At 42.4% G+C, this 12,913-nt stretch overlaps 1 protein-coding gene across 1 annotated transcript; it reads left to right on the forward strand.

Annotated features, from left to right (window-relative positions):
• The first annotated feature begins 1,385 nt into the window (after window positions 1-1,385).
• VGLL1 (vestigial like family member 1) lies at window positions 1,386-9,886 on the forward strand. The gene is made up of 6 exons (XM_017814617.1): window positions 1,386-1,655; window positions 4,228-4,291; window positions 4,876-5,105; window positions 5,680-6,099; window positions 8,156-8,215; window positions 8,897-9,886. The coding sequence occupies exons 3-6, from the start codon at window positions 4,895-4,897 to the stop codon at window positions 8,935-8,937; spliced, it is 732 nt and encodes a 243-aa protein (XP_017670106.1). The 5' UTR covers window positions 1,386-1,655; window positions 4,228-4,291; window positions 4,876-4,894; the 3' UTR covers window positions 8,938-9,886.
• Window positions 9,887-12,913: the final 3,027 nt, after the last annotated feature.

A 12,913-nucleotide genomic window follows, 5' to 3' on the forward strand; every position in this document is an offset into this window, starting at 1 on the left:
GTCTTTGCTGATTCGTTCTGAGATAATGTATTTGTCTTTTTTCCCCTCGGTAGAAGATACAGTAGCCTTTGGTGCACAGGGATTTTTATAAAATACATGTGTTAACAAGCCAGAGCTTTCCAGCCGGATCCAGTAGACTTGTTGCTGGAACTGTAAGTGGGATATGGTATCTGTTCCCCATTTGTGGGTTTTGTCTTCTTCCTGGCTTGGTGTGTTAATGGACCTGCACAGATATAAAAGAAGTAGAAGGGATGATTGCGGACACCACAGTTATAAATGAGATTGTGGGGGTTTTATTTGTTAAAGACAAGTAGAATTTCAATTTTGATTCTCAAAAATAAAGATTTTATTTTTTTTCAATTTTGTTTTCTTCAAAGCTTTGACACTTTGCTTAAAAAGCACTGGAAATCAGTTGCTCAATTCCTGTACTGAAGAACAGGGATTATAATCCCATTTTACCCAGTAGTTCCTTGTAGGAGCTTTAAACTGATTCCATTTTAACAACCAGCCAAGTGCTTTAACTGCCAACCTGAGAGGGAATTTTTGAATGAGATCTTGAAAAGCTTTAGCAGAAGAAATCTCTGCTGTATGAGCTAGTTTAGAAAAGGGGATCAAAAAAGGAGTGATGGAGATGTTGAGGGCTCTTGCCCTGCTGATGGACTGGAATCCAGTGTGTCTCACAATGAAAATGTGTTTATGCAAAGCGTGTGTCAATAAAAGACTAAGCACCATCACGGGAATCTCAGCCTGGTAGTTAAGTTGGTCTGGGAGATGGCAGAGGGCGGATTCATACGTATTTAGGCAGAGGGAATTGAATTGTGCTCTCCTGCTTTCTGGATGAGTAAACAAACTCCTAAGCTGCTCTATAAAACACATAATGTCACCAGTTTGGTGACTCTAGTTCCCAAGGTGTTTTTTCCAGCTGAGACTGGCAAGTTTGACCCTGTTTCAGCATTTCTGGAATGACTGCAATTGGGTAATTTTGGTAAACTTGCTATTAAAAAAACCCCAAACTCTATTTCCTGCTATAGTCCTTGAAGAACAAGAATATTTTTATTTTCTGAAGCTTTCTGCAGTCATTTAAACAGATCCAGTGAAGAAGAGAGAGAAAATCAGTTATCAAGTTTTTCTGGATTGGAGGCAGGTCCTCCTTTCCTTCTTGTAGATGTTGCCCACATAATACTGAATATGTCCTAGCCTGGCATAGGAAAAACCTTTATCATCCTGGCTAAGTTTGGCTGTCTGCCATAACTTCATCATCCTACTCTAAACTCTTCCAAAGTCCACAGTCCTCTTTATTGTGTACACATTGTCATTAAAAAGAAAAAAAAAAAAGAAAACAAACCAACAAACCCAAACCTACTTACAATCCTATTTTCCTCATTCCTGAAACCTCCTAACCTGGTTGACTTGTTGGAGTGCATTTCATGCATTCTTAGCAGATAGGCTGAAGGAAACGCCTTGTTCACGCGCAGCTGGAGGCTAAAAAGTGTGTGAGGAGTTCATGAACGTGGCTTGTCTCCTGCTGCAGTCGCTGCAGAGCACACAGAGCCTGCCGGGCCCCGGGAAGGATCCCAAACCTGCTGGACACACCATGACCATCCCGCACCCGAAACATCTCCCTGGTGTGACACCGCTCCTGACAGTGAGTTAAGGTAGGAGAACTCAGGGATAATTCCAACCCACGTTCACTGACTTTCTCAAATGTTCCCTTATTTGTTCCCTTATCTCTGGATGAAAGAGAATGCCTGCTTGTTAATTTGTTGCTTAATACTTGGGAAGTGGAAATTTTTTTAATTTGTTTTTAAAACTGGTTTGAGCTACCTGAAAGCAAGAACAGAGAGAGTTCCCTGTCTGATGCTCCAGTGATGGGCAATCAATACTGTGAGCAAGGGTAGGAATGTGAGAGACATTGTAAAGTATTGTCACTTGTGATGAGCCATCAACAACCATTTCTCTTAAGCCTGTGTTGAGGACACCTCCTTGTCCACCTTAAGGACAAGTAACTTGGACAACTACTTGCACTATTCTGCCGTAATTAATCCATTCTGAGAGCAGTGTGAGGTGAGCTGAGTCTGCTTCATCCTGAGCTCCACTTCTACTCCACTTTGTCAACAGTTTGTGGGAGACACAGGTTGGAAGGATTTCTGCCTTCTTTTGAAGACTTCCTGCTGGAAGATGGAAGAATAGGAAGTTCAGGTAATGAAGACAGCACCACAAATTTAGATCCTGCCTCCTGGGACATTAGATTCTTCATGTGCATATGATCACTGAGGGACTGAGATGTAACCTAGGTTATATCCAGCCTTCCTATGGCTACTTGTTGGAAAGAACAAGAGGTTTTCAAAGGAAATGATAAAACAAAAAAGAGACAGATGACCTTTCTTCTTTAAAATATATTATTTTCGCACAAGCTGCTTCACAGCAATAAACGGTGCTAAAGGAGCTCAGAATTAGTGTCAAGAGCCAGTTAATGCATGTTAATGAAAGTGGTACAAAGACTGAATGTCTTGCACTGAGTGAGGAACAGGAAAAGTGAACCTCTGGGCCAGAGCTAATGCTCTCTAAATTGTATGTTGATGTGCAGTGTTGGAGCAGTGTAGGAAAAGCTGGTTTGCTGCTTGCTGTTGGGATGGCCTGATGTCCTTTCTCAGGCCATGTGATCACTGATGTCTTCGCCAAGCTTTTGCTGCTTTGGTTGGAATTTTCAATGGCAAGTGGTGGCCTCCAGCTGAGCAACCAGAAGGTTCCTTCACCTAAACAGTGGGTTGCTTTCTAAAACAAGATTGGGGAAAAAATAGTGCCTCTTCCTGTGCCTTGAAGGTCTTCCAGTTGTTTGGCTGCATTGTGCTAGTTCCTGCTCCCCTCACGGGCCTTGGGAAGGTGCCTGTAAATTAGGAAGAAGTTTTTTTGGTGTAAGTTTTTCATGTCTGGGAAAGTTGGGTCAGTTTTAAAATTGTGAAAGATTATCTTCTGAATCAGATGACTGTTAAAGTATGCCCTTGCATTTCCTGGCTGGTGACCAACCTGAACCTATCCTGTTCCCATCCCTGTGTTTAGGTGGATGTGAGGCCAGAGCTGGGGCAAAGCAATAGAAATCCCAAGATAAGGACTGAGGAACTCTGGAGTTTGAACACGAGTTGGCATTGATGGCAGGGGTTTAGGGCTGGCTGAGCAAGGGACTGTGAAGTAGGGAGAACTGAACCGAGCACAAGGGAGAGGGAGATGGAGGTAACAAGCAAAACTAGACATAGAAGCAAGTGATAAACATGGACAAGAAGTTTGTAGTTGAAGGATTAAAATGGTGATAGATTGTGGTTTGTTAACCATAATCCTCATATTTCTTGATGCCTGTATACTTGGCTTTGCAGCCTGAACAGTATTTTCATGTGTAAGAAATTCTGAGAAACCATCTGAAGGCAGCATTCACAGGCTCTTCGGGGTGTTCTTTGAGACAGAGATGAGTGCAATGTTTATTGGGAAGCTTCTGGGGATTGGGGGGTTTATGACTAGGAAAGAAATCTGATAAATGCTAGGAATAGGTTAAGCAATGCTGCATATTGCAGGGTTAGCTGGATGGAAATATAAATCAAATGATTCATTAGGTTTTGCGTGGTACAACTGGCTATTGGCCAAAGGTTTGCCTGGTCTCTGAAAAATAACAGGCTTCTTTTTGCTACCAAGGTAAATTGATTATGCTATGCAGTGTCATGAGCTGACAATGAGTCTGGAAAATTGAATAGAAGCAGCAGGCACTTCTCATGGCATTTGTAGCCTGAGCGTTGTTAAATATGATTCTGATTAAGGCAGGACGTGTGAGCCGTGGTTGGGGAACTTGTTCCCCTGCGGCCAGAAACTGCACAAATGCATGAAAATGATGCTTCTCCAGGGCAAGCAGTGACATTCCTTGTCCTACTCTTACCATATCTGGCAGCAGATATTTTTTAAGGAGAACAAAAAGGACTCTTATAGTCTTCTGTTGACTTCCTGCAAACTATTTTAGTGTAGTTCCTGCCTTAAATCTGTAACTTTGGGTTGGCCCACAGTGTGTGTTTCAGCAGTCTTGCTACCAAAGTTTTAACTAACTGGCAGACCCATCATGTTCTGAGGTAAATTGTTTCAAACAAAAAAGATTATTTGTTTGGCTTTGGGTTTGTTTTTTTTTTTACTTGAATTTGTCATGATTTGAATTTCTAATAATTTAATCTGAGTGTCTTTTTCTAACAGGTGAAGCAACGAGTTACTCTCAGAAGTCTTTTTGTTGTGGAGGTCTGTGCTGACAGTGATCAAGGTACTTCAAACTTTACCTTATCTAAAATTATTATTTTCAGCTCTAATTAGTGGTGGAGTTTTGTTTTTTTTGTTCTTCTTGTTTTGGTTTGGTTTGGGTTTTTTTTCACTGTGTCAGTATGTTTTTGAGCCATACAAAAACCAGAAATGGACGAAGCATTTTGATATGTTCACTCTGAACTTCATTCAGTGACTGTGCCACCTCTGAATTACTTTTTAAGTGCTTCAGTTATTCCAGCACTGCTCTATCCTGAGGGCACATTTGCACAGCAGTAGGTCCTAAGGCCAAGGGTCACGGTGAGAAATGACAGCTGGTTGATAGATGTGCCCATTTTGCCCAAGTATTCCATGTTAAAAGTATATAATAAGGAAATCAGTAAAGAAAAGGTGCATGGAAAAAGCAGAAACTCAGATAGAGAATCTAATCCTACTAGCACAGTTCTTCTGGCCCTACCATTTTCAGGAGGAAGATGGGCTCACCACTGACTGGCCACTTTAAGCTGAATATTATTGCTTTGACCTGTCTGGGTTTGTTTTGTTTGGTTTTTGTTTTTTGTTTTGTTTTGGTTTTGCTTTTTTTTTCAGGAGTGATTGGTTTGTAAAAATGGAAGAAACAAGGAAGCTCTCTCCAAAGCCATGTAAAAGCAAAGAAGCTGTGAAAACAGAGTGGGGATCTCAGAGTGTTGTGTTTACCTATTTCCAAGGGGATATTAACAGTGTGGTAGATGAACATTTTTCCAGAGCTCTCAGCAATGCCAAGAACCCACAAGACCTGAGCACAAAGCACAAGGGTGACAATGTTGTCCTGAAGAATGGTGAGCCACTTTCCATGGTGTTGGATGGGGGTGACTGTCTTTCACTGAGGAATTTAAGATCTAGTGAGCTAAATTTGGAACTGTGTGCAAATAGAAAGAATGAAAATCATACTTGTAAAGTCCTGGATTATGTAGCAGGGACCTCCTGGGTAAATCCCTGTGCTTGCTGAGGTGATTCCCAAATTCTCTATAGGCCTGTTGGCAGGACTAGGTCATCATTTTCCAGCCAAGTGTGGCCATCACTGTCAGATGCATTAAATGCATTATGACTTAAGTTGTTGTCTTTGCAAAAATGTATTTGTTTAAGCAAACAGTTGTTAAAAACCTGCCTATGCCAGTGATCTGTAAGAAAACACACGTAATACTTATTTGGAAGTATTGGTGGTGGTGGTTTAGTCTGCTTTTAATATTAATTTAGGGTTGTTTTTTTAAGATAAGCAACACTAAAGTGAATATATCTTTCCGTAAAAATGAATATGCAATCTGGTGGCCTTCCCGTAGAAGTCCATTGGAATTTGCCTTAGGAAAAAGTAAGAACTGATGAGACTTCAGATGCTTTCTTTCTCTTTTTAAGCAGATAGCATGTCTCCCCATCAGTGGAATTTCTCATCACATTGCTACAAACCGTATCCGTCATCTTCCGCCACGAGCATGTCAAATTCCGGCCTGAATTTTCCTGCTGCCGGTATGGGAGGCCAATACCAGCCATCGGCTCTGCGCAGTCACCCAACTCAACCCGCAGATCTGTGGCCCTTCCCTTCCATTGGGTCTCCCGGCGTCACCAGTTCCGTGTATCATCCTGCCCTGCCCAACCTGCACGTGGTGGATGAACCCATCTCTGACAGGAAATACGGTTCTCTCCTTGGCCTCCTGCAACAGGAAAGGTGCCTGACATCCATGCAAGAATGTACCGTGAAGCAACACTCGAGTTCTGCTTGTATGACTGGACCTGCTAGGTTACAAAATATGAGTCAAAGTTCAGCTCCTGGGGGAGGTAAGAAAATACTTACTATCACTTTATTCTTTGATGGCATCTTATGTAAAGAGTCAAAATAATACAGTCTGTTCCTAAGCTTCTCAAATTTCAATAGGTAACCATGATGTGAGCTGTGGTACTTGGGATTGATTAGCTGCATAGTATGGTTTAATCAAACAATGTGCATTGCCTACTCGCACAGTATTTTACCTTCTGGCTTACATTGGGGAGATATTTCAAATTAATATAAACATTATTCACAGTGCTATCAGGATCTCTGCCCCATAGGTAGCAGGTATGATGGGTAACAAATGCTCCCTTACTGGGACCAGAAAGGGGTGGTCAGGAAAGATCCCTGGACAGCCTCACTGTGCAGGGTGGTAATGATGTCCTGAATACAGGATGGGAAGCTGCAGCCCTTACCAGCATGGTCAGGGGTTTTCTGCCTCCCAGTCTCTGTCTGTAGCTGGAATGACGAGGGTACAGGGGCTGGAGGGCCAGCCTTGCCTTGTCTCCTGGCTAACTGCTGCCTGCATGAAGCACTGCTGCCCTGCCTGTCAGAGGCTGCATTTGCTCCCTGCAGATATCCCAGAGCTAATGCAATTCCCACAGAAGTGATGATTGCTGGTTATTTATTATCAACAACTAGTAGGAATACCAATCCTAGATACCACCAGCACACAGCAGAAAGATGGTGGATGACTGAAATCCATTTCCAGGGAGCTTAGGTCCCCCCAGCAGCTAGATCTGCTGGATAAAATTGCTCCCTTGTGAGTAATTTCAGCCTTTGAGAAGCTGTCTGGGATCAAGCTTCCTGGCTGGAGCCCTGGTGCCCTGTGCCTGCGTTGCTGTTCCTGGGCGTTCCCCAGTCAGGCAGCTCAACACTGGCCTCCAAGAAAAAGGGTTGTGAAATTGTTTAGGGAGTCTGCTGGAAAAATACAGCATGTCCTACTTGGTGCTTCTAGATAAAAAGGACCAGGCATGTGAAGGAGCAATCCTGAGGCTTAGGTTTTGAAAAATAACCAGCTGTGAAATACCTACTGGTTACCCAGTTTCGAAACTGCACCAGCAGTAATTTGGCAGAATGTGAGCTAAAGACTGCCTGCAGGTACAAACAGGAGTTTATCCACAGTTTCTCTTTTGAGGATACACCGAAGCTGTGTTGTTATGAGGACCCCAGCTGTAGGTGTTTTGTTAACTCATTCCTGCTCCAGTGTCTGATGCCTGTCTCTGTCTGTGCATGGAAAAAGGAGAGTGCTCTGTCTTCAGCTGGAATGCAGACTTTCTACTCATGGTACATAGATTGAGCTGAGGCTTTATGTATGTGTTGCACAGGTACTCATTCTAGTCTTTTTGCCTAATAAATGACAGTCTAATTACTTTGAAGACATTGCCTGTACTTCTAGGATTTAATTTAAGAACAAGGTTAGGGTGCCCTCTTCCCCCAAGGGGGCAATGTGAGCCTATCAAGGCTTGGGAACCTCAAGAAATGACTCCTCCAGAAAAGAAGATATTTCGTGAAAGTAGTCTTGGGGTCAAAACAGGGAAGCACTGTTAACAGAAGTGGACATTTTCCCCCAAAATTTCAAAAAGAAAATGAGTGGGGAAAAGCTGAAAAGGAAATTAAACAGCTCAGTATTCCCCAGCCATGGCCTTTTCTTTCAGGATGTTTACAGGGCCTTTCTGAATATTCAGGGAGCCTCTTAACACCACATGTGTAACACCACACATGTACCTATCAAACAAGAAGGATTGATAAGAAATGGCTGGTCCATGTTCCCAGGGAGTCTTTGGCAAATCCCTCAGATGTGTGCATTTAGTCTGGCTGTGGAAGTCCCTGTTTCCTGCCTCTATCTGTTAAATATACTTCTTGTGCTGTGTCATGTTTCAGAACAGCTGATATTTATATTTATGGAAGTGTATGTTGCTGTGCCAGACAGCACAGAGCTCCCCAGCACCTGTGCTATAGGCTGGGCTGCAAAAGCACAAGGTTTCTTTAGGAATTACTGTCTACTTTTAGCTCTGTGTTGAATCTCTGCTCATCCCTGGTATTTTTTATGATTTTTTCTTTAAGAGAGGAAAGGAAGTTCTTACCAAGACTCAGAAAATCCCAGCGTAAGCCATGCCACTGCAGGTGAGTAATGAAAGCAGCAGGTTTGGAACAAATCTGCTCACCTATGAAGGACATTCTTAAATATTCTGCTTATACATGCAGAATTAAAGATATTTCCTTGTTTGCTTCCAGGCTGTATTTCAAAAGCTTGTTTTTCCCCAGATAGACACATCACCTCCCATATCTACATTAACAAAGAAGAAGAAAAAATTACATTATATTAAAATGAGATACATGATTTTTTTAACCCCATGTACTTTACTTTTTATATCATCAGGCTACCACTTTGTGATGCCTGTTTTTCAGTGGTTGTCCAAGTTTCAGATCCTAGAAAGATAGAATACCTCTTGATTTGTACCTGAAGCACCTGGCTTCGGGCTGAGGTCTCTGTTGGACCCACGTGCTGGCACTGCTGCAGTTTGCACCAACAAACCCACCACACTGCTAGGAGAGTTGGGCTAAGAAATTACTCCCAAAGCCTTCAAGCTTCCATATTTTTATTAGTCTCTTGAGACTGGGTCATACCCTGCTGTCGGTTCCTTGATGTGCAATGTTTTGGGGATACTTAGGATGGGTCATTCTGGTTATTCTAGTAAGGGCTCTTTTGCACCAGACCCAAAGGTGCAATTTTGTTTGCACAACGCCTTAGGAGATTGCATGGAATGTGCTGTTTGACTCTACTGATGCTGCTGTGTCTTTCAGGTATTCAGATTCATGACAGAAGACAAGACTTGTACTTTTAGCAAATGGATGTTTCTACTTTATTCTGAAAGAGAAAGTTCTTTCTGTGAACTTTTATTATTTGCAACTGTGAATCAAGAAGAAATGAATTGCAGCTATCCTGTGCTTTTTCTCTCAGCTGGAAGAATACATGTACTATTTACTATTTGGGGAATGAAAAAATCATCTTTTTCTATACAGTAAATAATTTCTAATAGCTGTGGTATTAAACCTGACGGTATGTTCGTTGTGAAGAAATATTGTCTACTTAAGGCTTTTCATGTAGCCCTCTTCAGAGGACTCTTCGCATTTTTTAATCTTTCTGTGTTTATTCATTTGCCCTCTCTTGATAAGAAGCACAATTATTATCAATGCAGTTGATAAGTGCAGGGCTGCAGTTTGCATAAATTCGATGCTGCAGCTTCTTAGCTTGACTTGATACCTCCAGATTGTTTAAAATAGTCTTAGGTCCTGGGCAAGAGACTTCAAGACAACCACGGGTCAGCAAAGCACGTAATTGTGTTTATGTTTTGAAAGCACAGCAATTTGTAACCGTACTTGCAATTCCCATGGATATTCTTTGGAAACTATATAATATGCTTATGTCTGAAGGCTCTGGTTTGCCCTCTCAGTGTTGTATAATCATCCTCTAGAAAGCAGTGAATTCACGTTGGCTCTGAGAGGCAACCTGGATCCTCATTGGGTGCAATTAAAATACCATTGAGCAAAAAGCTGGAGGTAGGAATGCTCTATTTTCCCAGCCTCTCTGCACGTGTAAAAGGTTCTTTTTCTAAATAAACTCAGTGGAGTTGAATTTTGAATTACCGAGCATGAAGGACTGGGCCAGCTGAAGAAACAGGAGTCAAACCCTTTGTGGTGGCTGCATCCCCCAGACCTCAGAGCAGCTGAACAGAGAGTCTTGATGCTCCTCTGTGCAGCACAAGTGGCAGATTGAACTGCGCATCAAGACTGAAACACACATTCAGATCCCCCCTTGCTTCATCACTCACTCTTGGCAAATACATTTGCAGAAGCTACTGTGAGTAAAACCTCCTGTCTCTAGTGTTTAGGTTTGTGTGTGTGATCCCTGCAGTCAGAGACATTGCTTAGCCTTTATTGTAAATCCTAAGGATAAAAAAGATTTGGGTTTGGTTTTCTCCTTCTCCATTAGCTATGTATTAATTTAATATAAAGGAGCATGATTAACTTTTTCAGACAGCTCTTTGCAGTTGCTCAAGGAAATTTGACCTTTGAGATCCTGGAGCTTGTCAGTTTGTAGGACAAATCCTGAGCTGGTATAAGTGGTTGTGACTTATATCACATGTCTCTGCTGCCACTTCTCCAGTTATAACACCTTGTGTAATTTTATAAATAATTTTAGTTCAGCAACTTCAGGTGTTTATGGAAGTGACTTAAAAGAAAAATTTTTTAAAATCTCAGCTTGTATCTTGCAAGTTTGCTGTAGCAGATACATGCTCTAGACCAACCTGTGATCACATGCAAGAGGAACAGTTTTAACTAAACCAATAAAAGACAGAGCAACATCCTGTCTCCCTAGAGATGAGCACTGAAAAAAAATTACTGGGTTTTAATATTTCTACAAAATTACCTTTCTTCTGTTTTCATTTTATGAATAGCTCTCCAAGTAGTTTTCTTTTTGTTATCCCAAATCACTTCCCTGATTTTTAAGGCTGTGTGGTAATATAATCAATCTGACTTCCTCTATGGGCTGAAGCCAAGATTTCCAAGCTGTACTTTATACGTCTACTTTACTGGCATGTGCTATGATTCCATTTAACTTACTGCTTCAAAATAGTGAAATATTATTTTTTTCTCCCTCAGCCATCCCTTCTAAATGAAAATGCTTAAATAATTTCTCTCTGAGGTCTTAGAAGACATATAACAGTGTATTTAAATACTCTTAAAATGTAGTGCTTCATTGAACAGTTTGGCCCTGTGCATGTCACAGCTGGGAATATTCAAGGTGACTTATTAATTCTGTGTTTCTGGTGAATCAACCAAGTGGGGTTGGACAGTGTGGGGGAAAAAACCCATTGTTTTAAAATGCATGTCCCTTATTGCACACACACGAGGCATCAGTGCTTCTGCCTTGACAGGGTGACGCTGTGAGCCATTGCTGCAAGGTTTGGCAGTACTGTGTCCTCACTGTCCAACTGTCTGGCAGACCTGGAAAAAGGGAACAAACATCCAAGAAGCCCAAGGGTGCCTGGGCCCCTTGTCAGTGCAGGCTCCACACTGGGCACATGTGTGCTTGCTCTCTGTCCTGGCTGCTAGAAGAATGATGACAGGGTGGAGGGCTGGGGGACAGAGGCTCTGCTGCTCTTGTGTTTTGTCTCACACCACCACAGCAATGTGCTCCAGAGCGTGCTGGGGTTTGTTGGCATCTCTCTGTTCTTCTGCAATAAACACAGTTTTAACCCATCAGCACAACTTGCTTTACGTGACTTAGTATGAATAGGGGTTTGAACATTTCACAGCAGTTCTCTACATTAGGTAGGCTTTTATTTTTATGTGTATATAATATATATATATTAAAAAAACTCTAGATACACACACGTGGTCCTCTAGAATACTTTTGTCCAGAGCGGAGTGTTTCTTGCTTTTCAGCTGAGGCTGGTGCTGTGTTCCAAGTGCTGCCCTACTGCTGTCATGCTCCAGTGACCGTGCCTTCATTCCCATTCCGTCCGTGCGCTCTTTTGCTGGGAAGGACTTGGCAGCCAGCTCGCTGTATTCAGCAGCTGCCATCTGGTACTTCCCACGGTTAGTTCTGATCCCTCCTCTGAATGCAGCAGTCGTGGTGGTGATGGGAGAAGGGATGTGGGATGTATCCACTTCAACAGCTCCCGACTCCCCGAGTGCCAGCGCACCTCTGTAGAGACCGCCCAGAAGGAGAGGCGGGGGCCGGGTGTTACATCTCTGGAAGTGTTCAAAAAGCACGAGGAGGTGGCTTTTGGGGATGCAGTTTAGTGGTGAATGTGGTGATGCTGGATTAATGGTTGGACTTGATGATCTTGGAGGTATTTTCAATCTTAATGATTCCACGATTTTGTAGTAATTTACTGACTTACTGATTTTTAGTAATTTACTGATTCAGTAATTTACTGTGAGAAACCACTATTTGCCTTCCTTTGGGCATCCTCTAGTCCAGGAATGACTTGTTTGCACAGATGGCTTTTCTTCTATCTTTTTCTGATGGGCAGGTGAGATGCAAACTACATGCTCTGTGGGCTCTGGTCAGAGATTGATGCAGAGAAATACTCAGGCATTGGACGTGCCTGCCCTGTGAGGAGTCTGAGCCCTTTTTTAATCAGCAGGAAGTGGTGTGCATTTTTTCACCATGTGTGTCCCAGGACACAGACACTTTGCAGGCGTCTTGCTCTGCCTCCTCACGAGGGCTGGCCCTGCTCCATCTCCCCCTCTGATGGTCAGATAAACCCTGTGGGTGGCTGGGAGCAGCGAGCTGGTTTAGCTACTCCACCCCACTTTAGTCACTCATTACTAGTGTTAAAAATAGTCCCAGACTGCAATGACAAACAAGATATTCTTTTGCTATGAAAAAAATACCTAAAGGTTAAATAAATAAATAAATAAATAAATAAATAAATAAATACAGGAAGGATCATCCCTTTCAGAGAGGGGAACACAAGCTGTTGTTGCTTTCATTTTTGTTCAGGTGTTAATTAATTTGTCCCACCCCAGGTGAGCAAGGGACACTTCATGTACCCACGTGGCATGTAGCCTTTGGTAAACACTCACTCATCACTGGAATTTTTTACCATCTTGTGGTTTTTAATCCTCTTTCCTGGCAGGCTCTGCCAAGCAAGACAGTCCTGCTCCTGGGTAGAAGTGTTGTTGCACCACCTTGTTCTGTGATCTGTTTTCCTGTACTGTCTGGTTTAATACATTTCATGTTTTGGATTCAAGGCTCTACTCCACTTAGCTGCTGATCTACTGAGAGCTTGGTACTCCCCTGAGTTG

The sequence above is a fragment of the Lepidothrix coronata genome, unplaced genomic scaffold, assembly GCF_001604755.1.
Source record: "Lepidothrix coronata isolate B3197 unplaced genomic scaffold, Lepidothrix_coronata-1.0 Scaffold2, whole genome shotgun sequence".
NCBI lineage: Eukaryota > Metazoa > Chordata > Aves > Passeriformes > Pipridae > Lepidothrix > Lepidothrix coronata.

Excerpts from the sequence above, each read along its gene's own strand:
- VGLL1 (XM_017814617.1), top strand. The coding sequence starts at position 4,895 with ATGGAAGAAACAAGGAAGCTCTCTCCAAAGCCATGTAAAAGCAAAGAA. Across the intron at positions 5,106-5,679 it reads CAATGTTGTCCTGAAGAATG|CAGATAGCATGTCTCCCCAT; the intron begins GTGAGCCACTTT and ends TCTCTTTTTAAG. Across the intron at positions 8,216-8,896 it reads CGTAAGCCATGCCACTGCAG|GTATTCAGATTCATGACAGA; the intron begins GTGAGTAATGAA and ends TGTGTCTTTCAG.